Source organism: Poeciliopsis prolifica, unplaced genomic scaffold (genome assembly GCF_027474105.1).
Source record: "Poeciliopsis prolifica strain line A6 unplaced genomic scaffold, Auburn_PproV2 SCAFFOLD007, whole genome shotgun sequence".
Taxonomy (NCBI): domain Eukaryota; kingdom Metazoa; phylum Chordata; class Actinopteri; order Cyprinodontiformes; family Poeciliidae; genus Poeciliopsis; species Poeciliopsis prolifica.
Window position 1 is genome coordinate 14471757 of NW_026562382.1, and position 27420 is coordinate 14499176.

Below are 27420 nucleotides of genomic sequence, written 5' to 3' on the forward strand. Positions count from 1 at the left end.
TGTGATAGCTTTTGCATAATCCAAATTATACAAGTGGCATGGATGCCAAATTTCATTTTCTTCAGTCATGACTGGAAAAACGAACTAATTTCGCTCAAATTAAAGTAGAGATTACAAGGACAAATCAAGGACATGTTTTCTTTTCTTTCTTTAATTTGAGCATTGTGAGAAGGGATTCAGAGTTTATCTTTTCACCTTTCTCCGACTCTATGGGGCATAAATTTACGCTGCACCTCTTAATGGAACAAGAGGGAAAATGGGGTGGGGGAAAGGATGCCCCAGTCCCCTGTGAAACATCTCTGACTGGTAATTACTGAGTGATGATGACTGGCTGCAGCTTACTCTGTACTTAACCCACTTCATTTTTTCATGTTAACACCACAAACTCATGAGAGGATTGCAACAGCCAGGCATCTTCCTGTGCCCAAAGGGGCGGCTGTGTGTGTGTGTTTCAAGCGGGCTGAGGGGAGGGTGGGGGTTGAGGCTTGAACATTTTAAAAAATGTCTTATTTTGGCGCTATAAGTGCTTTCCACTCTGAGCTGGATGCAGCCATGAGAAAGGAATCCAGCAGCCTCCCTAAAATGTTAGAAGGACTCTCCTGCCGAGAGAAGGAGAATCCTGCTGGATTGGACCGCAAAATGATTTTTGCCACACTTGAGTTGGAAAGCAACAAGCCGGACTTGCTCCTTTAAAACACACACACATACACAATGCACATTGATTTACATGCTGCATAAGTGTGCCTATCCAGTAATGACATGATAAGGGAGCAGGGAGGTGTGTGACAACTGCTGCTGCAGCTGTTGCTGTCTAATCTGGTGTCCTGGACCGTTGTCCAAGTGCATTAAGGAACGACAGGGAAAAAAAGCTCAGTTTGGATGACCATGGATGGCTATCCAGGTTGTTAAGGAAGAAAGGCAGCATGTGTGACAGCGTGGGAGGGGGTTAAACACTGACATGGTCCAGAATTACTGATAAAAGTGGAGCAGGAAAGGCTCAGTGGGACTCAGCAAGGGAGTCAGCTGTGTGTGTGCGTGTGTGTGTGTGTGTGTGTGTGGGGGGGGTTGTGTGTGTGAAAGTGTGTGCATGGATTTGTACCTTTACAGCATCAAATTCACTCAAGTCTATTGAAAATGGTATTTATCATTATGTATGTGGCATGTCAACTATTTGGACACTGTTAACTATACAACAATCACTTTCAACTTTTAACATTGAACCATAACGGTTTTTATCTATTTCTAATGGGATTTTATGTTTACAATTTGTATAGAAATCTTTGACAAATGCAGCATTCATTTGTACTTATATGAAAGATTAATTCCTGCAGTGTTGTTGACCAGGTAGATTTTCTTTGGATCTCCACTGACTGGAAAAAGAGCTAATGGCACTAAGAGTGTGTGACGGTGCCAGCTGTTGTTGCTGAAGTAAAACATTGAACTCTGTGCCTACCAGCTACATTTAAAGGTTTTATTTCATTTTTGCAAGTTTTTGTTTGTAATCTGAATTTAGTGTGATTTCAGAATACAGAAGCCTCTTTCTTCTCCCACTATCATATCTGTCATATGGACAAGCAACTGTCCCAGACTTCGTCCCAGACCTACATGCCTGCCAGCGCTGAACCTCACCCCTGCTCATATCATCCCTGAAAGCAGTGAAACAGGGTCAACATGACCCAGCACCACATATGTTTTGTCCTCACACTGAGGGTCTTAAATATGCTCTCAAGAAGATAAAGCTCTTCAACACTCACAACTGCACACACACCTCAAAGCCATAAAAATAGATTGTGAGTGACTCAGCCGTTATGTAAAGTCCATCTCTGATAGGGCCGCCCGGGGCTGTTTATGTCAGTTTAGCTTGATGGCGCAAGAACTGAGGTGACACATGTCTGCTGTGTCCGAGTTTCGCTGCACACTCATGCATCCATACACACACTCTTCCCTGGAATATGCCTGGGAGCCACTATCCCATCCGTCTTTGCTCTTCCTTCCTCTCAGAGTCTCTGTGCGGGGCCCCCATTGGACAAAGATGTGATACAGTCAGCATAATGGACTCCCTCCAGCCCAAACACTGCACATAATAAGGATTAGAGAGGACTGGGATGCAGACTTTGAGTTAGACATGAATCATATCCACAGCCCCTTTGGCCAGGTAGACAACCCAATGGGAAAAGTTAGAGGGAGTATTGCAGGACTTGAAACCAGAGCAAGATGGATATTTTCATCTAAAAATCATATTTGCTAATCACGTGTTTTGTCTTTGTCATCACTTAACAAAACATAGAGGAATACAAATGCTAGTTTAAAGTTTTCTCTGGTAAAAATAATACTCTCCTAGGGACAAATGCTTAAGCAACTAGAAGCACTCTGGTGTGTTTGCAGTTCTTAAGTAAATGTGAGTAGACTTTTTGATAGGATTTTTAGATTACATTTTTAATGTTGACATTCTAAGATACCAATTTTTGATCTATCTGAGGAGATCTGTAAAGCAGAGAGCTTCAGTTATATAAAAGGACTGCAAGTCAATTTTCCACTTCTTAAATTTCCACTCTTGTTCCAAGTCTAGACTTTACCATTTCACCCCTTCCTTTTTTCCCTTTTGTACCTAGAAAAAATCCACTATGTATTGTGTATCATTCCATTTGTCTTGATATGTCTCTCCATAATTTTTATAAATTATGGAGAAAAATACTCATAGAAACTCTATTTCCTAATTCAATTTGATATTAATTTCTGAAAACTTTCTAAACAAAAAGCAACCCTTTCCATTGATTTTAATTTAGCCTCTTGCTTGTGGGACTTCAGCAAGCAGAGTACTTGTCTTGTGATCTGAAAGTTGTGGGTTGATTCCAACTTCCTTCTGCCACATGTTGGCGTTCCCTTGGGCAAGGCACTCATCCCCAAGTTGACTGTCATGGGGGGCATGAGGGTGTTTGCATTTTTAAGTGCAACTGGGATTTTCTCTGTTGCTAAAAACGCTCAATTACATCAATGTCCCAAACATCATGGAGTATTGTATCTGGGCTCTATTAAATGTGCATAAGAGTTACTTTTTAAGTCAATTTATACTGAAAGGGTTTTAAGTTTGGCCAACAGCTTATCACTTATATCACAAATTACAAAAATCAGAGGAGGCATTGAATATTACTCTGACATGATAATAAAGCTAAAATGTGTCAGTGCTTGAAGCTGCGTGACTGAGCAGAAACACTTATTCTGGGTGAAACACTGAAAAAGATGAAGGCCTTGGAGCTGACGACTCACACATACACACACACCACCACATTAATTCTCAGCATTCAACTAATCCTAAAGTGAGAAACAGAAGGGACGAAAGCAGAAGATGGAAGGATCTTCCTCACAGTCCTCTTTCAGTGCCAACAGGTTTCATACAGATAGAGGCCCACACCTGCCCACGAACAGACTATCAGAGTGTTAAATTAAATGTGTTAAATATTGTGTGTACCTTTTCCTTTGCGTATGTGTGTGTTTGAGTGAGTCGTTGGGAGTTAATGGCAGACTTAATTGGTCCAAGCAAATATCCCTCCCACTGCTCCTCATTCGACATCTACTAATAGAAAGAAATCCACTCCCTGATGACATTTAGGGGGGAAATGTAATGGTATGTGCCTGATGAAGTAGGCCTAAGATGTTTTTTAAGTCCAAAGTCCAAAAATTAGCAAACAAATTATACAGAACAGAATAATTGGACAATATAAAAATTACATATATCTTCCTAAAATGAGAATTGCCATAATGATTTTTTTTTTGTGTGTGTGTGTGTCCTCATTCGTGTCCTTCCTGTCTTTTGTTTTATTTTTAAGCTAAATATGAGCGGAGAACATATCTGAAGTCGGATCATCACCTTGCCCAGGTGTATTTCAGGAAACTGTTGAAAGGTTTTGGATACATCTGACATTTCCGAAGCAGGTTTTTTTTTTCAGTCTGAAACCTGAAGGGAAAAAAAAACATAGTTTAAGGCAAGCTAAAAGAAACAGTTAAATACTTCTTGTCATTAAAAAAATTAGGCTTATGTGATCTTAATGATTTACCAACAAATTTCTGAAAAGCTTTCAACTTTCCTGTTACTGACAATAAATTATACTTCAATGCATTTTAACAATCAATATCCTGATTTTATCAAATTAATTCCAAATCACATACTGATCAGTCCAATTAATTCCAACACAGTTACATGAGAATTAGTTATACACAGACCAGTTCAACACAAACTATCATACAGCACAACAAAATCTGGTTAATAAATTAATGGGTGAAGAATCTTTATATAAGGACATTTCCATCACCAAATAGGTTTTGCAGCAATCTTTCATACTGAGCAAAAAAGCAAGAATGTAGAAACAATGTAAAAAGAGGCCTTTTTAACAGAAAAAACCTGCCAAAAGAACCAGGTTCAGCATGAGTGAGTGTTGTAAAAATATGGACATATTTTTGGTATTTGTGGTAAATCTGGTGGAAAATCAAAAATCATTCGGAAGTCTCAGATGATTCAATGCTTAATTAACATAACTCCACATAGAAACAGACATTTTTCAATTGAAAAAAGAGAGAAAATAGTACAAAATGTAACATTGGTATGATGTGAAGTTGTGGACTGCTAATGTCCCTTAATATGATGCTGTTTCCCACTGAAGTTACATTTCCATTTTGAATATTTTTTTTATTGCAAAAGTCAGCTAAAACAATCTGTCTGACTAGCTGTTTGCTACAAACCCCTCCGGGTGTCTACAAATTTCTGAAAAGCTCAAGTGCCATCTTCCTATTACTACTACAGATAACAGAACTGTTACTGCTAATGAACTCTGTGTATTATAATATTAGACCCAGGTGCCATACTGCATTTGACCGCAATGTTGAAGGGTTACCCACATGCAAGAATTTCAGTTTCACTTTCAGTGTTTACAAGCTGGCCTTTGGCTTCTCTCCCTCTGGAAAAGTTATAGAGGCAGCAGCCTCACATGACACAAAACCTTCCAAATCGGCTCTCCAGGAGTCCACTGCCTGTTCCACCCACGTGTTCCGGTGAACGCTCAGACATCAAAGGAGCATAAATATCACCCTGGATCTCCTCTCATGGGATTCCCATACATCTTTATCATCTACAATTTTCTGTTTCTACAGTTTTTTATGGGCTTTTCTTGTTTCAGCTAAGGCATGAAATAAAACCAAAACTGCGCCGCTGTGGGTTGATTTAACCCCTCAGACACTTTAATTGATTTTGGATTGTTTCCAAAGAGCTTCAAAAGAGTGTATACAATAGTACCATAAATACTATATTCAATTGATCATAAAATAAGCAGAAACCAAAAATAATACATGTATATATATAAAACACACATGTGGTGGAGGAACTACACCAGGTCATAAACTTGCGTACCAACCTGTACCTGGATGGGAAAAATTCATCTTATCTCTAGTCCTTTGCATTAAGCAGTTTTTTTTTCCATGATTGTTTTGTATTTAGCTCAATCCATCTTGCAATACACTTGTCTAGAGATGTATCCCAGCCTTGTAGCTGTGTTCCTTGATCTTCATTATGCTGTTTGTTCACCAGTGTTTTCTAAAACCTCTGAAGCGGTGATGTGATGATACTAAGTGATGATATTAAATTTAAATTGCATAAGGACTTATTAGGTGACTAATGAAGGCAACTGGCTTACTCTGGGTACTAAAGGACAGAGGGCCAAAAACATATGCACTATGCATCTTTTAGGTTGTAAGACAACCCCTGGGGACTAGTGTTACTTGCATGTGCACATGCACAGTATCTTTATTGGCGAAACGCCTTGTAGCCGGTAGCGTTGTCTTTCAAATCCTGAGCTATTTAAGCCTAACCTTGATTCTCTGCTTCTTAAGTGAAGGAAGCTTCTGAAGAAAAGCTGCACAAGATGGAGCTCAAACTGCCAAAAAAGCCGGCATTGATTCACACAGGCTGTTGCACTCCTAAGATCAAATTGCCCACGACACACCCAAACCAATTCCCTTCTTTCAGATATGGCACTTCACCTCCCATCTCCTTTGGTGTTTCTTTTTTCTTTTTTTACACAAAAGCAAATGTATTAAAAAGAACAACACTTCAAAAAGTCATTTTCTGCAAAAATGTTCTTTCCAGATATGCAAGTCATGAAGTAAAAATTACATTTTAACTGTCAGAGCACACATGCAGATCCAAAAATCCTACTGAACTGTTGTCAGCCTGTAGTCTTAAGTAAGACAAGTTGTGCTTTGCAGTCAGCCTGTAGCTGTCATAAAGGACTGGGTGGCTGTCGGTTGGAGCTATTTTGATGGTGTTCACATGTTATTTACATCACACACCCTCCTGTCATGTACTGTTCCCAGCTTGTCTCCTATGTGTCTTCATCCTGTTGTGCGTGTGCGCGTGTGTGTATCTGTGTGCTTCCTGATGTCCCATCATCCTAAATAATCATCCTACAGTCATGCGTGAGATGCGATTTCCTTTAAACAATGGCAGGCCAGTTCGCTTTGCTGACCCCCTGAACCTCTCAGGCTGCAGAACAAACACGAGCATGTGTACACGACCAGAGAGAGAAACACACCCTTTTAGCCCGCCTTAGTAGCAGTGCACACATATTTAAATGTACACGCAGCCTCCGTCTGCAGACTCACAATGGTGCATTCTCTTTATGTTGCTGCTTATTTGTCTGCCTTCCAGAGCAGACTTTAATAACTGAGGCTAACCGCTTGTCAGTGATGCTGTTGTATCCCGAACTTAACTATTGGACTGTAGGCAAGACACAACTTAATACTGACTATTTTGCTGTCAGTGGGAAGAAAAAGGCTGCTTCATACAGTGAAAGCCCCAAGCCTGTCTTTAGTAGAAATGATTATAATTACATTGAAATGAGGGAGAGCTTGGTTGACCTGCTTTGAATTCCAGTGATCATTTAGCTGTCTCCTTAGCCAATTGTGGGCCATCACTATAGCAGTCTGCCTCTACATGTTTTCCCATGGGAGTCATATTGATTTTGATTGATTTATTTTTGTTCACATTATGAATTGTAGACTTACTGGAGTTTGTCTTTACCTGAATGCTATGTTCTCTTGTCTTTTCCATATTAAGGAGGGACAATTAAGGGAAACTGACATTTGTGTCATGTCCTATTTTAATAGCATTGCTAAATTAACTTGTTTAGTACACCTATAAAGTGGTAGAATTGTTCTGCTAAACAACACAATAATTGCATGAAATTTATATCCAAACATTTTCATATTAATATACACTCCAATAAAACAACAATTTTGTTTGCAAATGAGTTTACCTTTTTTCAATAAATGTTTAATATTTTTATCTTTGTTTTTACACAATATTGGTAAATAATGGAATATTTGTGAATGGTAATCACATAAAATGAAATTATAACTAAGGTAAACTGCAAAATGCAAATGTTATTTTATGGAAACTATTAGATTGTTTTGTTACAAACTACTTTCTAAAATGCATATTCTTGATGTGTATTTCTTTAAATCTTTCAATTAATTTCAATGTGTTACTTCATCTTCAGATAAATTACTGCTTTGAATTTGAAAATATATATTTTTAAAGTAAAAATAAGACAGGAATGAAATAAAGAAGTACATGAAAAAGTGCCAAAACATCAGAAGGAACTGAAGCAGCCACTTTGAAATTAAACTTGGAGCACTGATAATGGTTTCCTTATGACTCAGCTCCATCAGAAAGAAGAAGTAGAGCTTCTTCCACTATCCATTGTATCTGATAGACTGAATCAGATATAATGGAAACCCAGTATTTGCAGGGCTTAGGGATCGCCTGTGATTGGCTAAAATCTGCATATATTTCAGTCACCCCTCTAAAAACGCTCACTCACTCCTACTTTAATAGTTCAAACACCACATATACTGTACTATTAAATACACAGTGAACCCCAGAACCTCCATAGAAGCTAAATTATACAGTACTCCATATATCCGCTCTTGATGGATACACTACATCCAATCGGTGTCAAGGAAAATAAATGGCTCTCCTGTATTGGCTGCTTTGCAAATGCTAGCCAACAGCATGTAAAGTAGCTTCCCAGTTGAATTATCTATTGAACTTTTCAAATATGCTCTACAAAAAAATCAGCAGATAGATTAATTTTATAAAAATTATTTGGGGTTATGCTTTGCAAAAAATCCACAAATATCTGTCTCCATGAATACTGAACTGCAAAAAAGGTAAATGTGATTAGGACATTTTGTATGTTTCAAGATAAATCTTGAAAATCTGAATAAATAATACAATAAGAACTCTTAAAAGGCAAACAAGCAAATATCATTCATTCACATTTATTTATCAGAGAAAAACAGCCATCGGGTAGTTCTGCCACATTTACAGAAATGCTAAAGCTCATTGCCAAATAAATTCATACATTTAAATTTGAAATTTACATCATTGTTCATACTAGATAAAAGCAATGTGTTCTGAACTATTCAAAGGGAGTTGCTTCCTTCTGATATAAAACAGTAAGTATATTATTTCAGGGAGCACGATTAATTCATTTCCACTTGGCACATTTATCATAGGTGATTTTGACTTGGACTTTAAAGTACACTGTGATTTCCATATAAAGTAACAGGTGTCCTTTTAAGGGATAGAAATAATCCTTAACTGAGGGCACTTTGGCTTTTAAATAAATTAGATTATAGTTGCACAGTCATCAATTACTTGAAGGATTTAACATTTATTTGCTGATGTAAGTTAATGCATTCCGCTGACAACAAAAGCTGATAAAGCATTCAACTATTTGTGAAAGCAAGAAAAATAATGAAGTGTTAAATAACAATAAACGTTTTTCAGACATTCAACTTTTTCTGATGTATAGCTTGTAATGGCTTTAGGCAAAATGCCTAAATATGTGTCAAGAGTTGATTTTTTTCCAGTTCAAATATGTTCTCCATCCAGTCAGATTCAGGCTGGGCTATTTTGAAGAGAAGAATTTTCAGATTTTCACCTAAGCTCTCAAATCTGTATGTGCTTTGGTTATTTTGCAAATAAGAATTTGAATCATTATATGCATAAAGCTAATAAATTGTAGTGGAAATTTGGAATTTGGAGCAATAAATATGTTAAATTGTTCGGACTTTTATTTGCGAGAAAAATAGATGTATCAATTTAAATCACATTAAAATATTTTGTAGCTGTAACATGTTGAAAACTTGAAAAAGTTATGTTGCTGGGCACTGGCCTTGCTTAAGGTTTTCTTTAACCATCATCATGGAAGTCTCCAGTAACAGAAGACGGTTGTGACAGACTGAAATAATCCCAGGAGAGGAAAAGCTAACTGCCATCAGTCAGTCAAAAGTCTAACGGCGCTGCGGACAGAGGCTTCTTCAGCTCTAGACACACGCTCTTAAAGCCTGTCTGGGGAAATTATGGATCAGACTGGAGTGTCAAATGGCTGTTGCTTCAGAAGTGTGTGACCTCTCTGGCAGCAGTTAATGAGGTAGTCAGTGAGCTGAAAGAAGCAATATGCAGGAACTACAGAGAAGGCGCATCAAACAGACTCCTCTGTATGTCACAGTTGTGGAAGAGTTGAAGGCATAATGTATTTTTAGAACAACTCTTCAAAGGAAAAATACTGGCAAAGTTAACCAGGGTTCAAACTGTGTGTGTCATGCAGAATTGCAAGGAAGCGAGGATGCACAAACGTCGTATTGGAATGTGTCCCACAGGCTTGCATCGCTCTGCCTGTCTAGATTGACTGATTTCTGCTGCATTTGCACACCCTGCCAAGGATGTGGGCTGCCCTTCGATTTCGTCTTCTCCCTGCTATCAAGCTGTACCTGCTTGGGTTTAAGGTCCTGCTGGATCAGCTACTAAGCAAACCTTTAAAACTTCCAGGTTAGTGCATTTCGATTTCAGTTGTCACACCAAATATTAGACAAGTTGTCGGCTACTCAGCGTTGTATCGACTTAATTAACTGGAGGGAGCATGAGCATACAGCAGCTGCCCTGCTCATTCTAATTCAGTGAGTGAGCCGTTAACTTTATTTCGTCAGTTAACGTGTTATGCTAAAGTAGCCATGCTAGCTAGGGTATACAAAAGGTTTAAAACACTGCTTTAAAATGTTTTATTGGGTTGATTATGTTGCCGAATTTTCCGGGATGACCTATTAGTTACATTAAATATAAACATTTGCGATTCGAAGCGTTTTTATTTGTTCCAGGGGGATTTGAGATTAAATAGTACATTTTTAAAATGCAGTTTGGTTTGGAGAAATTGAAATCCTATATAAGCTCATGTCCATCAAAGAAAACGCTTGACCTTTGGTCAATTTAATTTCTCATATTTAATGTGTGAAAGCTCACGTCATGTGATTGTTTTATTATTCCTGTCATTACAATATTATGCCATGGATTACAATATTTTGAAAATCTGCATTCTCCTCAGGGCCACCGTACTTCTCTGGTCGCAATATTTCACACACCGATATTGCAACGAGAATTTTCACTCATCAGATTGTGTAGCACCAGCTTGGTACCCTGCTCTGGGTACCAAGCTACATTTGTACAGTTTGGCATTGATGAATTGATCTGGAGTTCATGGAGTTGGATTGAAACTTATTCTATGTTAATGGATATCTGTCCCTTATTTGCTCTGTAGAGCTGCCTTGTGATAATGTTTATTGTGAGTTGACAATGCATCAATAAATAAATTAAATTAATCTGTTTTAAAGCACATAAATATACCATAATTTAATTATTTTATACTTGAAGTATACATGAATTTTGTAGACTGTCAACAGTGTAGGTTAGTTATATGGAATTATATTCTTTCTGATATATGTGTCTTCTTCTGACTTTGCCAGTGATGCCCCGTCAAGATGGCAAGGTTGCCATAGTGACAGGAGGAGGCAGGGGAATCGGCTATGAGGTGGTCCGGCATTTGGCCAGACTGGGAGCACATGTTATCATAGGTACAGTATCAAGCACCACATCACTCAGATGAAGATGCAAACATATGCATACAAGGTATATCCTCAGAGTATAGGTTAAATTTCTTAGGTTGTAAAATAGTTTTAATAGAGTTTTATCCGGTTCATAATAAGAGTGTTTTTTGTAATAGAGTTATAGTATTAAAAAAAATACTACAGAAAATAAAAATTCTGAAATGTAACTAGTTTTCTATTCTTGTACCAGTATTTTCATTGTCATATAGTTAGCTGTATTATTTCTTCTTTTGACACATGACTCCCAACAGATCACTTAAACTTACCATTTAAAGCACTGTTACATTGACACGTGACAGGAAGAAGCTGGAACCTAACCTTCAATCTTGTGATTGCATGACAACTACTCAATTCACTAAACCATACAAATAAAATCAAGCAAATATCACAAATACTATTAAAACTAGAAACCTAAAACAAGCCACTCTTGAACTCCTATGGCTTCATAAGGGTCTACATAAAAGTGTAGGCTTTCATGAAGGGTGCCAGCTGGTGGCACCCCACATAAAAGTGTGCCACCTGCTGGCTCGTCTTTTGGTTGCTTTAGCCGTTTCCATCTGCCGTCAGATGTCTCCCCAACCTGAGCCAGTTCAACTTATGACTCACAGCAAGATTGCTCCTAAAAGGGGAATCAGGAGCCACTCTCAAAAGCTGTGCTGCACACAAGGAAAATATGAGAGTCGGAGAAATAGTTTTCTATTCAGTTTGATGTATTGTGTGAGCTCTCACTCTGTATTACCTAGTTTAGGTGTCATTAGGTGCAATTTGTGTCTAAATTTAAATTAGCAATGTGGTGCAAAGTGGTTAAACTGGCCTCTTCACAGGCCCACATACGGACGCAATCAAAATTTGAAATTGTAGTTCAAGATTTTTAGTTTCCAAAAAAAAAAAAAACTCCCACAAAGAAATACTGATAGCAGTAAAAATGGCACACAAATCTCTATATGTGTGCCATATGTAAGAACAGTGAATTTAGTATCAGTTCCTAAAACACATAATAAATAATGAACCTTTCTGCAGAGGTTTAGTAGCATTGTTGCTGTTTGGCAAACATTTATTAATCACAGGGACTACATTGCTACACTGTAACAAAATCAGCAGTATTCACTATTACGCTTAGACTGTACAGCAGAAAGTCAGAGTGTTTGCTAGAATTCCAGTTGTACAATAATGAGATTTGCCACTTAGAAGAGTGTGCTATGGATGAATAAATAAACCACAAAAGAACTCAGTCAAGTGTCTATTCCGGCTTCAGACAATCCCTTGTGATTTTTAGACTAATCCCACATCTGATAACGGCGCACGTATCTCCATTGCAAATCCACCAACCGAATTCATGAAGTGTGAATATTTATGGTAAAGTGGATCTCGCTCTGATAATGGAGTGGATGCATATTTCAGGTAGAGTGTGAACATAGTGCTTGTGTGAGGAGGTGAGTTTGTTTTGAGCCTCTGCTCCGTCGTGATGGATATCAGGTTTGAAACTGCAGCAGAGTGCCTCGCTAAAATGAAATAACTCCTTGAACTTTTCCACATTTTGTCATGTTACACCCACACAACACTTGATCATATTTTTTTCTTTAACTTGAGGGATAAGATAAAATATTGATTATTTTGATGAATAAATTAATGTGGAATTTCAAAAATATACTTTTTAATCCAGGAACAATACACATTTTACGTAATTAATTCACTTAAAAAAAAACAAGTTAGTAAATAATTTGTTTGCTCCTTACTTATTTTTGGTTGGCGAACATTTTAAAAGTCTGGTAGTGTTTTCTTTAAATCCCTGTGTATTAATAGAAAAATAAGTAAAAGTGAATTTAAATTAACATCATCTTTAATACCCAAATTTGATTTCCATCCATTGTGGAAAATACACAAATTTCTTAGTCTAAATATCTGCATTCATCCCATTGGCAATTTTATTGTTAATATTCAGAAGACCAATGACACTGCAGGTGATAACAGGAACAGAAATCAGACATAGAAGTGATAGTGTATGATTTTAAAAAAGAAAAATTAAACAAACACAAGTGATTGCAGTTATTTTTCATGGTTAAGGAATTCAGTTTCTAAAAGATGTTATGCATTTGTATCAGACAAAATAATCCCTATAGACATGTTCCTTTCTTTTCCTATTCCTGATAAATTTTCCTTATCTTGCATTGCCTCTCGCAGGTACTTCATTCACAAATTTAAGACTCACATCTCTGATGGATAATAATGTCACTGCCAGCAGATTGCACTTGTCAGAACTTCATAAATCTCTGCACAATTTGTTTTAAAACTCCCCTTTGTAAACATTTCTGTCTGAAACGGGGCAACTCTGTCAATATGGCAAATATATTGTCAACAGCAAAAGGAGAGGAGATCATACCTATCATTTATTAACATTCCATGACAACTAAATAATAAAACCTGATAGTTTTTGTTTTCTGACAATAAAGAATATACTGAGTAATTTTTCCAACAAGGTGAGAGGCATTAGTTCTATGTTTACAAAAACTATCTTTCTAATGGCCCATTTTTGTGTGTATCATCGCAGAGCTTATCTATAGTGCATTCCAATAACCTTCCTGCCCTTTAAACATTTTCACATTTTGTCACAGAACAGCTATAAACGTCAAAGTACTCTACAGGGGTTTTATATGACAGGACAAAACAAGATGTCATGTAATTCTGTAATGTAAGGAATTTATGAATGATTTTCAAATATATTAAATAAGCATTTAATTGTTGAGTGCTACTGGATCTGAACTTCCCTTCAGTCTTAAAACGTTTTGCAAGTTCTAACTTCTATGATTTCCTTGCATTTTTTTTCATTGTTTTTGGTAACTCGTGAAGGACAGCATTCCAGAGGCAGGATGCTGCCACCAACATTTTACCACATTGTACTGGTGTGTTCAGGGAGCTGTGTTTTAATATTCATCCACAAAACAATGTGAATGTGCTTCAAAAATGTTCTGTTTTGGTCTGTGTTGTCTGATTTGTTTATTAAGCAACTTCTGAACAAAAATGGTGTCACAGAAGTTTATTGAGCAGCTTTGTCTGGAAACAGTTCAATAGATTTTTTTTTCTGTAGTGTAAAGCCTGTCTATTAATGTGCCGTTTAAGTGATTGTCAAAAAGGAAATAAATAAAAGGACAGAAAGACTCCGACCCTCTGCTGTCTGCTTCCTGTGTGTTTGTGCCACCCTTCTGCCATTACATGCAGAGAAGCCACATGCATGAGCCTCGACTGAACCACAGTGCATCGGGGCAAATAATGCCGTGCCCTTGAAAAGCCAAGTGTAATAATCCAAGATTAGTGTGTCAGAGAGAAAATGTGAACGTGTGTATTGCCTTGTAAAGATTTAAGTGAAACTCTTAGTGTGTGTGTTTATTCATGAGTTTGTTTGTCAATATGTGGCAAATTCTTATATCAAATTAAATATTCAGATATTTTTATGGTGTCGCATTTTGTTAAATGTCATTTCCTGAAGTTTGTATTGATGGGGGCTGTATTTGTTTGGCAGACTAACTCGTGACGTTTTTCATACTTAGTTTTGTTTCAAATTTTTTTAGTTCTAAAATTAAGATGAATTGTATAGTAATTGCATTTTTGTTCTGTATAGTCCAGCAAGAGACACCCATCTTCTTTTTGTCTTTGTCTCTGCATCTTTTTACTTTGGGTTGCTTTGATGTTATTTTTTTAGTTGAATTTAAGAACTCCTAGTTAATTCAAAAATGTTCAACTTCCATTTCACATTAAGATACATAGAGGATCAAAACTGACATAATAAAAAATAAAAACAAAAATATGTATTTATATATTTGTGCTTTTACTTTTAATAATGCCAGTTTTTCATTAAGACACAGTCAGAGGCTGATAAAGTTCTTTCAGAATTACTAAAGTTTAAAATATAAAATACAAAATTTTTTATCAACGCCATAAGGAAATTGTAATACTGTACATTTTTCAAATGATAATTTTTTTTTATTGCAGGCTCATTACTTGGGGATTTTGGTGAGATTTGGGAAACTTGTTATATTTTTGTTCCACTGTGATATAAATTCAGCATAAATATCATATAAAATATGGAATTGTTAATTGTCAGTTTAAATCTTTTTAAATTTAATATATATTAAGACAAATTTGAAATAGTTTGACATTTATCCATCCACTTGACATAAAATCACCCATTACATCAACATTTTAGATTTGTTTTAAATTTGCGAAAGCACTCTATAATTTTCAGTTTCTAATTTCACTCTTTTTAAAGATTCTTGTGAGTACCTCATCTTTTAAAAACATTTTTGATCCATCTTTCTTGTAAAGCGGCTGAATTACCTCCAAAGCCAGATGTATCATTCAGATTCAGTGCTTTGGATTTGTCTTATTTTTTAGGGTTGTACAATTCTGAAATTTGCATATGAACAGTGTTGTTTTATCTCGTTTCTCTAAAGCTTTTTCCACTTGTGTTCTCCATTCACATCTTTCTAAGAACAGTGTGCACCATGCCAAGAAATCCCAGGTGTTTGACTAGTAGCTCCTTGGAACCTACTAAATTGGTGCAAAAGCACTATTTTATGCTTGTCAATCTGTGTTATCTGAGACATCTATCAACTGAAGGAATATGAAGAGATGACATGCTTTAGCTAAATTTTGTCTAATCATCCTAATAATGGTCCAATTAGATAAAAAGAGCTGCTTATTGGGCCCAGACTGTAAAGAAATTCACAGTGATATTATGCTTTGCCTTAAAACTCTGTATTAACATGTCTTAACTTTTTAAAATCAACGTTGCAGTCTGTATCAAGATTTCAATAAGTTAAAAAAGATGTTTATAAAATTTTTAACAGGTAGATCTTAACTCCGCAGAGCTTTCTTCCAGTCTTCATTTAATTTGAAGGACCCGTCTTGGAAATATGGTTTTGTAAAATGAAGAAATAGAAGACTTGCATAACAGAAAAGCTGCATGTATTTCTCTTTTAAAAGCCTTGAAGGCCTTGTCAGACATAATATTCATCTGTGTCTCTGTGTATCTCTATTTTAGGTGGAAGGGATGAGCAGAGGGGTCTTGCTGCCATCAAAAGGATTTGTGAAGAGGACAAGGAGGCCAGAGGTAGTACTATAAACACATGAACATTCACGCAAATACTTCTAATAAAGCAGACTTAATTTAGCAATGAAATGTTTTGTGGAAAAGCTGAGTAAAGACTATCTCAGCTTTGTTTTTAGAATCTAAGCACATACACCTGTTTGTACACCTGCCGGCAAATAAACAAAAGCTTTAATTAATCTATTCTTAACTAACTGAAGTGCCCATGATGAACAAAGACATAAAAATACTGCAGGAGTACAAACAGCACAAGCACTATACTTTCAGCTGTTTTCTCGCTCCTGTTCTCTACATTCAAAACCCAGGCTGACCAACAGCTGTAAACCCAGAACCTGGCAACCATTCAGATTTGTGCTGCCATGTTGATGAATTTGAACACAGACATGGTTTTCCAGTGAAAGATGTGCTGCACCCAGGCAGAAAAAAAGGAGGACATCGTGACAAAAGATAAATGAAAGAAAACCGTTTCTAGAAAGGAGGCAGGAAAAGAAATGAAGCCACAGAGGAGGTGATGGAGATGAGAAGAGACAATTGATAGCTGAAATTTATCACTTCATCGACGAAGGCTTACAGGGTTCTCTTAACTTCAGTGTTGAGAAATTAAATCGGCTGACCTTCAAAGCACCATCAATTCCACCAGTGCCATGACAAGAATGTCATAACTTATTCCTTTCTTTGTTGAAGAGGCCTTGAGTTTGAACTACATTGTATTTTCATCACAATTGAAGTTATGCTTGACTTGAATTTCAAGTCAAACTATATTTAACTTGAATTTATAGGTGATTCTTTTGTAAAACAGTGCAAAATACACATCACTAGTAGGCTTTACGTTTATTTGCCTCTTTTAGATTTAGCAATAGTTCAAATATGTGATTTTTGGTTCTTTGAATTAGGAGCTGCACCAATCAGAATTTTGAAATAGATTTCCTATCTCTAGATTTTCAAGGTTCTGACCTAGATTTCCAGGTTTAAAGGATAAACTTGAATTCAGCCAATTCAAGTTTATCCTTAATTGTACATATTTTCTACTTGTTGGTTTTTGTTTGCGAGTTTGGATCTTAAACAGCAACTTCAGTTTTTTCAGTCAACACATTTTGTTTCACTACCTACCATTTTCTTGTCATGATTTCCATCATGTGGGGACTTTTCAAAATCCATTTTATATGTTATTGTAATAATAATAATGATGATGATCATAATAATCATGAAAAAAAAAATTTGGGGGGACCTATTAAATTGAGTTATCTATGGGTGGTCAACAAAATGCTTTAACTGACTATTTTCGCCATCTGAAATTTCAATCTGAAAAAAGGAAGGTATGAAATGAAAAGAGCTGAAAGAAACATCAGTCTGTCTAAAGATATGTCGCTGGATTAGAAAAGCACAAAGACGCAACAAAGCAAAACTGCAATTTTTCTTGTTTGCACGTTTCTTATTTTGATAGCAGTTCTGATTTAACGCCATGTTTAAAAAGCTCCTGGATTTGCTGATCACCACTGTGTTGCATCACCACCTGTCCTTGCAAATTACAGTCATATTTTTATTAAAATGTTGAATACCGGTCATTTTGTTTATTTGGGTAGAGTAGTTCTCAGTTGAGCATTGCCATTTATTGAGCACGACTTTGGCATGTGTGCTTCGGCCTTGTGGTGGGAGGCCGCAGAGGGCTGAGGGTGTCAGGTACTTAGACAGCAGGCATGTAGCCGGTGTCATTGAAGTCGATTTCCCTGGATGCGGCCATGGTAGAATTGATTACTTCTTTTGTAATTGGCAGACACTGAGACAGAAGGGACATGGGGTGTCTACAGCCAGCTGCTTGTGCGCTGAATGCGAATGTGTTGATGTGCGTGTGTTCGGGTGAGTGGAGCGAGACAGTAATGGATTCTCATTAGTATGTGAGGCAACAGCTTAAACATCTCTGTCCAAAAAGCCTTTGGCATCTTTCCCAGTTTGTGCACATTTGTCTGTTGGGAGAAATTGGCGACAGTTTATAATAGACATGTGGGTTTCAGAGGTAGTTTCATCTGATCACTTCATGGTGTCACCAGTGGAAAGAAAATCCACTTCAATGCTGAATGTCTTCATATGTTCTAGTTCATTCATGCATCATTTATCTTTTAGTCTCAATCTTGCAAATACAATTGAAACTAGAAGTCGACATGCAACAACTTAGAAGACACATCTTTTTATCTCACTATCTGGAGATAAATCAAACCAAACCTCTCATTTATTACTGAACCAACAGCATTCTATAATCCAAAAATATAACTTGGCACAACTGCAAATCCAAAAGTCCACAGGCTTGTGAGTCTGTCTAAGAGGTTTTCCAAGAGGGGCCATGGTAACTCTGGAGGAGCTGCTGAGATCCACATCTGAAGGGGAAGAATCTGTTAACAGCACTTTTTTTTTTAGCCATTCACCTTGTGGTGCAAAAGCAAATGCAATTTCTTGTTGCCACAAGTTATTAATTGGACACAACAAACATTTAGTTTTTTTTAAGGTGCTCTTGTGTGAAAATTAACAATGCATAACCATGTGCATTGTCTCAATGGTGAAACATTATGGTGGTAGTGTCAAGGTGTGTGGAGGGACAGAGAAGCTGGACAGAGTTGATATAAAGTTGTAGATAAATACAGAATCTTCTAAGAATGGCTGGAATAAAATCCTGAGACTGTAGCAGAAGTTAACGTTTTAGCAGGACAGGTCTGTCTGTATGTTTAACGTAAACATACAGACAGAGCTATGATGGAATGGATTAGATCCAGGCATGCCCATCTGTTTGGACAGCCTAGTCAAAGACCAGACCGAGTTCCAATTGAGTATCTGTGTTAAAATCTAAAAATTGAAATTCTGAAGTTGAAGTCTAAAGAAGTGGTTACATGTTTTACAGTCATCTGAAGTCATCTCGGTGGTTTTCAGGCAGCTGACAATTGGCTCTTAGAGTAAGCAAAAGTACCAACTTATGGAAGTTGGTCCACATGGGAGGGCGAGCTCACAAAAGTGTAGTGTTTTTATTTTTACAGCAAAAATGTACAAATGGCAGGAGACATCTCAACTGCCAAGAGATGAAATGTCCACTGAGACTCCAAGATGGGATCAAAAATGATAAATCAGTGTAATCCTAAACTTACGTCAAAAAACAGTCCAACGCCACATAAATTACATTCAAGTACATTAGCAAAACAAACATCAGGGAATTGATTTGATCTGACTGAACTTGAATAGTTTTGTGAAGAAAAATGTAAAAAAAATAATGTATATATTCTGCATATCTCAAATATGCAGAAGTAAACACCAAATGTAATTACATTTAAACACTGTTCCAAAACAGGGGTCACTAACACAATACTTTTGGCATTAAGGCTGCCCCTGAAGACCAAATGAATTGCCTTTGGAGCTGTTCCAAGGATAGATAAATCATTAATTAATAAGTTGTGTAATTAAAAGGAAATTTTGAGTATCACACTGATAGCCATTTGTATTACTTGGTACCCATGAAGTAATTCTCAGTTGCGAAATGGTTCGTGACCCGGGTTCTTGAATGTAATGGCTCAAGGGAGCGGAACTGCGGAGGTTTGATTTTTATTGAACTATCACATAAAACCCCAGCAAAATCCATTAAAGTTTGTGGTGTGAAAGCGACAAAATGTATACATGTAAAAAAAAAAGTCAAGTGATATTAATGCTTTTCTAAAGCACATTAAATGATGCTTTAAATATTTATTTTTTCATTCAAGGTGGGTTTCAGGTATTTTTCAAAGCAGAAGTATAACCTCTTTGCTCCATCTGGCATCCGTTTTCAGTGTATCGCCTGGTTTAAAAACAGCTTCTGTCCCCAGAAAACCTAAAAACAGCCCTGCGGGTGTATGATAATGACTTTAGACCGCAATTGAGTGCTAGTCCATGAAGTTAGGGCATTTTACCTTAAATTATGAACATGTACATAAACACACCGGCCGTTTCTGTATATTTGCTGCAGGCAGGTCTGTCTGTCCACTAACTTTAGTCACGGTGCATTGAAAGTAGCACAATGTGCCTCAAACCATAGACCTAATTTAAGAGCGTGAAGCAAGGCAAGCTGTGTAAGTGTGTATGGTTAACATGCATTAAATTTCTTTCATCTTTCACCTAACTCCAAAATGGTCGGGTTTTCCTTTTTTTTTTTTTTTTTTTTTTTGTTTTCGTCAAGCTCTGATGAAAAGGTGAAGAGAAAATATATGCATGACTGTTAAACGATTCTTTTAGTTTGATGTTTTTATAATTAAGAAAGAATATACATGTTTGGATTTGCAGCTGTCTTTACTCTGGTGGTTGCAGCATCACATGAATGGTACAGACAGGAGTTGACTGAACACCAGCCAGCCTCCTCTCCCTTACAGCAGCTGAATAAAGAACATCTGTGGAGGAGCTGACACTGGCATGCTGCCCAGAGCTAATATTCTTGGATTCCACTGTTTTATCAGACAGCTCAAAGTGAATCTATTTATATTGCTGTCTCCGAGAGCTTGTTCAGAGGTACCGGTTCATTCATTGTGTATTTTTTACTCTTGAATCAAGTGGTAGTTTTCAGATATGTAATTAAATGACAAATCTTATTGCCTTTGTCCGGGTCAAACTGTGTTATTTTAAGGCCAAAAATCAATCACGAAATCAGGTCAGAGGATAAAGCTAAATCATCCCGTTCTCACAGGGATATTTATCGACACCTTTAGTGACTAATGCAGGGTCTCTGGTCTCTTAGCAGCCAGAGGGAGAAGTTTAATGTGTTTAACAGCAATGCATTTTAATATCAGAGTTAGGTGTAATCCTGCTAAATCATAACTACTGTGGCCTGAGTCGGAACACTATCATGTTAAAGCCAGGTGGAAACGGGGATTTATGAGAAACTAGATGCACTGCTATAATTTCTTTATTCTAACTTCTCTGCTTTTTACAATTTATATCATCACCTCTTTTTGATCTTGATTTTCAAAATGGTGGTGGTACTTTATGATTTCTATGATAAAAATAGGTGTTCACCAGAACTTGCTTTGTTAAATATGGAGGAACGTCCTGTTTATCCAGGCTTGAAAACCAGGCATGAAAAATTTAGGAACATTTTACAATCTTTGTTTCTCATACTGCTGGAAATCTTGGATACCACAGATGAGAAATGGTTATATTTTTTAAGTCTAAACTAGCCATTAGTGTTGAAAAAAAACCCATAACATTATAAAAAAAATATCATTTCACAATGGCAAACCTTGTGAGCACTTACCTAAATTTTTTGTAACTGTGTTTTCTTTCAAGTTCATCATTTTGTTGGATATCACTTTAAAGGGTCTTCATTATTTTATTTGATTAAATAAATGGTACTTTCTCTGCATAATTTATGTAATTTTGTATTGAAAATTGAAGCGACATATATTACTTTTTCTCTATCAAAACATCCGTCCTTTGTAGCTGAATTGTTAAACCGAGACTAAAATATTGTTAGTTTTATGAGTTGTTTATTTTTTTTCAGTTTGACGTGACACTGCTTTTGTGCTGTGTTGAACTGTTTATGTAGGGCTGAGGGATATGAGGAAAATCTAATATCCTGATAGATTTTTGCTTTGTCACGATACACAATATACATCAGGATATTTTTAAATGAACTCCAATGTTATTTTAAATTACAGATCCCTTGCAGCATGATGTTTGGCTTTATAAAAACTGGTATTTATTTATTTTTTTTCATTTGAAGTTCTGAAGATGAAAACATTGTTCTTAAAACCTTCAGCTGCAAGATGAAATATACTTCTCAGCACAACTTCAAAAATATTCTGTGCTCTGTGTGTATTTAACAACAAATCAAAAATCTGATCTTTTTCAGTTTTTCTTGAGCACTGAACACATCATACAATGCAAATGAGCTGGAAGCTGTTACTGTGGGAAGAAAATTCAAAAGTTACCTATTTCTACTCTAAGCAAGGTTTTCTAAAGGGATACTATTTGTATTTTGTTCAGGCTCTTAGATTGCAAGAGATCAAGACTTTTAGTAGATAGCAGGAAGGCTTATCAGAGTTCAGTAAACATGCTCAGTTTTATCCTTTGGGCTTTCAATCTCTTTCCCAGAGGATTGCTCTACATTCTACAGGATGTACAGATGGAGAATGGAGATTTTTGCTATGCTAAGTGTGCAGATTGATGTGGTCAATTTGTCTTTGTTTTAAAATGATAGTAAATGGGTTATTAGTTCTCTTGGTGCAGCTCTGATTATTGAATTTAAGTTGTTTTGGTACCGATTGGAATCGGTCACAAAATTCCAATCGGTGCAGGTTTCTCTGCGCTGATTGGTTTATTCAGCTCAAGTTTGTTTAGCTTGACAACATATCTGCTGATTGCTGAAATTTAGGAGGTGTTTTCTGAGGGAAGTAAAAAAAAAAACATCTCTGAGCTTAGAAAATATTTATTGAACTTGCTCCCTCAGCAGCTTTTCTGTCACCAGTCAAGTAAAGAGTGGTCAGTTTTTACTGCTATTGGTTGTTCATTTTAAAGGTGTACCCATTATGTCACAGTGTAACTGTTTCAGTGTGTGACCATGTGATTTGTCACTTAAGATAACCTTGGATGTTTCATTAAATCATATAGTTATTAACCTGTTCAAATCTCTGATCTCTGGACTAGATGTAATAAAATATGGTATACTGTGACCGCTTATCAAAGCAAGACGACTGTCGGCAACCATAGATTTCATTTAATTGAACAACAAATTTATTAAACAGAAGCATGTGAATGAAGGCAGATCATGGAATAAATACATCGTTCTTTACACTTTATACTATACTGTACTATAAAACTATTGTATTTTTCCTAAAATTCTTGATATGCTGACATTATCATTCACATACATGATTAATTCTGCCTTCATAGAGACATAGAAATTTCTCTGTTGTCTGGAAAGGCAAATGCATCACCAAAAGGAAGCAAATACGTGCTCAGAGCCATTCAAACACAAACACTCTCATTTTTCATAATGTTCTCTGTGCGCCCTTTCAATCTCTGTCTCACAAGTGCAGTCAGAAAGAGGTGAATGACAAGGTCTGGAGATAAGTCTGCTATCAGATCTTGGTCATGGACAGCCGCGCTCTCACTGTCTCTGCAGCCTTTTTTTTTTATCAGTCCCATCAAATCTCCTCTCCTCTGTTTCCCTCTCAGTCCTCTTTCTGTCTTTGTCCATTATATGTGAACCTCTTCAGACTTACATGAGTTATACAGAGGAATAATATATTTTTGCCTTCTGTTAGTAGGTCCTGATCTGTTTGTTATGTTTATGTTTGAGAGAAAGCAAACAAACAAAAAAAAAAGCATAAATTGGCCAAGACCTTTATTTATTCAGGTTTGGGAAATAAAGGAAGTGCATTTAGACATAAAGGTTTGGATCAAAGCCTTCAAATATTTTGACAAATTTATGTCTTTTGAAGTATTCTTATCAAACCGAATGAACTGTGAATTCCTCTCTTTAATATTTTTACTGTGAAGAGGCAGTATTCTTTCTAAAACTGTGAGGCGTACATTATATTTCACTGTCATGTCATTGTGCAAATTATGAAGCAGTTTAAAAGGCAGCACATGACATATTTTCATGGTGCCTTCCAACACCCATTTTAAGTGCATTTTGGCTACAGTAGAAAAGAGAGCAAAAAAGATACATGCTTGTTGTTGTGCTTATGATGCTTGAAATGTAACTGTAATAAATATAGAGGTGGATGAATCGTGGAGGGAGAATCTAACCCATTTCTTCTTGAGATGAGTTTTCAATTTGCTGCTGGAGATGCGAAATGACTCTGCATTCATGACTGCAACGGAAGAGGCATTTTGCTGCTGGAGAGCCGCTGGAGAAAAACCTCTATTGCCCATCAATGTTTTCATTTATTGAAATAGTAAATAGTAAATGAAAAACAAAACAGAAACAAGAGCTCAATACAATTTGAAGATACTATTGCCTTCATTATTCCGGGGGTGTAATGTTTTATTCCTTCTTTTGATTTTGGTAAAACTGTAGTACTTTTTTGACCCATTTTAAATCTCCAATTCTCCAAAAAAGTAAGTTTTCAGAATGTAGACTTTTTTTTGCTTTCTTGCAAAAGCAGAAATTTCTGTTTCCTTTATTTTTTTTGCAGTTTTATATTCTCTGAGGGGAAAACAAACTTCAAACCTAAGGTTACATTACATTGTTAAATCGGTTATTCATTTGCTGTACGATAACCATGCAGGAAACTTTCTGTGACTGATGGCTTGTAGTTATTTAAATTGCATCCAGAGGTTTCATTTCATTTTTTAACACCTCAGGTGTTTAATAATTGTGAAATTAATTTCCAAGTCTTTGAGTCTATACTTTATTCTTTTCCTTCATGAATTTCCTTCCTTATGCCCAAGTAAAGCAAGAACTTGTTTTTGCTTGCTTCTTTCTTATTCACTTTATTTTCTATACTTTCTTGCTTTCATGCTGTCTTTCTTGCTTGCTCTCGCTGAACCTACTTGTAGTTTTCAGAGGTATCTAAGAATTTAAAACATGAACTCAGCACTAGCAGTAAATTCATGGTTAACTTTTCTATTTTCCATTTCAGAAATGAATTTGACATGACAAATGTGCAGGAACACTGTTCAAAGATAAACCATCACCAAAACGCAGAGCTATCTTGGCTCCTTTGCAGGGTTTTCTTACCTCTATCTTGTCATGCACTAAAGCTCACATAGAAAAGTCTTAAGCTATGATGGGTTCTGACAAAATTAGTAATTTAAGATATGAAATGATGGACTAAGACATAGCAGTGGGAGAGCCCACTATAAGAGACGATTAATACACTCTTTGATGTCTGGCAAAAGTGCTTGCAGGAATAATCCATTTACAATCACTTGTGTGTGTGTGTGTGTGTGTGTGTGTGTGTGTGTGTGTGTGTGTGTGTGTGTGTGTGTGTGTGTGGTGTGTGTGTGTGTGTGTGTGTGTGTGTGTGTGCATGTGTGTGTGCATGTGTTTCTGTCCATTCCAGTGGAGTTTGCGAAATTGGACCTTGCTTCATTGCAGTCAGTCCAACAATTTGCTGACAGCTTCAAGAAGAGGAACCTGCCACTCAATATTTTGGTAAATAATGGTAGGTAAGAGACATATATTCTTAATTTGTAGTCATTACATGAAGTTCCTTGCAAACATATTCATACCTGTTTGATTTTTTTCACATTATGTCACATTATAACCACAAAATTCAATGCAATTTTATGGGTTTTATGTGATAGTTTAGCACATAGTATTTGATGGGTATGAAGTGAAAGAAAGAGATGAACAGGTGAAAATGCTCTCTGTGAGGATGAACCACGGTGGATAGTTTTCTGGAGGAGAAACAGTGCTGGGATGTTTACCTCCAAGGAGTACAACTATGAAAACATTCAGCCAGAACCATGATGGATTGGTTTAGTTCAAAGCATGTATGGGCTGATGCAGAAACTTGATACTCATGAATGCTCTCCATGTCATCTGACAGAGCTTGAACTTTTTTGCAAAAATATTTAGATCTTTTACTCTGAGGTTTGAAGCTGTTGGCTATATTTCAAAAGATATGCTGCTGTAATTGCTACAAAACTGAAAATGCAGGTCCAGTCCTTTAGATTTTTATTTATTTATATATGTATTTGTTTATTTTTAATCACCAAATAATAATAATTTAATTTTCTCCCGACTTCATGATCTTGCACTGCTTGTTTGTGAACAGGTGAAATTCAATGAGGTTTGTGTTCGTAACATGGCGAAGTGTGGAAAAAGTTAAAGCAGTACTAATACCTATGCAATGCTCTGCATGTGCATTACTTTATGTATTCAGCACAAGTTTTAAATCCTCAGCACTGCAGTGTAGTTTTAATGCTGTCAACAGTGTCAGAATTTAAATTCTCTGCAGTGGATTTAAATCTCAGTTGCACTGTTTAGAGAAACATTTTACATATATACATAGAAATTGAACTCAAGCACCTCTTTCCTCTTCATTGAACTCTACTTTAGAGGTAGATATGACACATAATATTAACATTTAAGTTACTAAATTATTCAGTTTTGTTGTGTTTTCTGTACCTTCCTCTGTTTGTCATGAATGTCATTGGTAAACTTTGAGATGTTAGTCTGAGCTGGGCTTTTCTAGCAGTAATGTGAGAAGTACAGGAGCAATAAAAAAAGTCTCAGAGTGGGTAGGTTTTCATTTATAACGAGATTTCTGTTATCGTCTTCAGGTCAAAATTACAAATAGCTTTGGAAATTAAAATCCTCTGACATAAATGAATGATTAATTGATGCTAAAAGCCCCATTATCTCATTTCAAACTTGCCAAGGTCTTGTAACTTCCTGTAAGTAATCACTGATTGCAGCTGGGAGCTTCTCTGTGCCAGGACGAAAATGGTCTGTTTAGGCATGCAGACAAGCATCTATGACATAAATTTCAACAATTTCTCTAAATCATGTTTATCCCAAGAGTTTTCCATTTGAAATTGGAGGGAGAGACGATGTGAAACTCTAGGTGACTGATGGTGCACCGACCTCTTATTAAATTAAGTTGTTGTTTACCCATGATAGATAGGGTTCATTGGTGCAGCATATGCAAGGGAGCAACACACAATTCTCTTTCTTTGAGTTTCACTGTGAATTGTTGTTGTATCCAAAGGCCCTTTCCTGGTACGCTGAGGAAGCAGTCAGTTTTTGGGAAGGTTGCCAATGTCTGTCACCCTTGTCGTTTCCGGGCGCAACACAACATCTATGCTGTTGACATTTTAAATCAACGTCAGGTTGGCCAGAAAGTGTGATTGCTCATAGCATAAAGAATTTCTGATCGGAACAAGAGGTGGCAGTGACGACAGAAAGCTAACGACTAAATCAGTGTGTCACAAGGGGTCCCTTCTTGTTTGTCATTTTGATTGCTCCTAAACAAGAAACATTTTTCACAACAAGTTCAATTTCAATGGCTCACACAAGAGGTACACCCCTGCTTGGTCACCAGGCCCTCACACATGACAAGTTCTAGCTGTAAAATTGCTATCAGATCCTATTAACGTGAAGTTGATGTTCCTTGTGAGAAAGCTGGAAGTCGGTTTACACGTTTGCAAGTTGTTTTGATGGTCCGTTGTTCGAACAAAGCTTTCTTTTTTTTAAGTACTTTGAATGAACGGTGAGAGAGAAACCCTTATAATGCAGTAAACAAGAATCTGTAACATTAGACTGAACACCAGCATAGAAGTGTAAAGTCAGATGTGTTCCCCCAAGCAAGATCTGGAGTATTTTTCTTTGTTCAAGCGTTCCTCCAAATCTAATAAAAAGTTGA

At 36.6% G+C, this 27420-nt stretch overlaps 1 protein-coding gene across 4 annotated transcripts in view; it reads left to right on the forward strand.

Annotated features, from left to right (window-relative positions):
* The window catches only part of LOC129361342 (dehydrogenase/reductase SDR family member on chromosome X-like), a 35002-nt gene that overhangs the window by 1242 nt on the left and 6340 nt on the right, over positions 1-27420 (forward strand). The window contains exons 1-5 of one of the 4 annotated variants that reach the window (XM_055032140.1): positions 9355-9555; positions 9666-9886; positions 10855-10962; positions 16034-16102; positions 25114-25215. In XM_055032140.1, coding sequence (XP_054888115.1) covers positions 9781-9886; positions 10855-10962; positions 16034-16102; positions 25114-25215 — 385 coding nt within the window. In that variant the 5' untranslated portion in view covers positions 9355-9555; positions 9666-9780. Of the gene's footprint in view, positions 1-9354; positions 9556-9665; positions 9887-10854; positions 10963-16033; positions 16103-25113; positions 25216-27420 lie in introns of those variants that run through there. The other 3 variants (XM_055032141.1, XM_055032143.1, XM_055032144.1) reach the window with 3 other exon arrangements.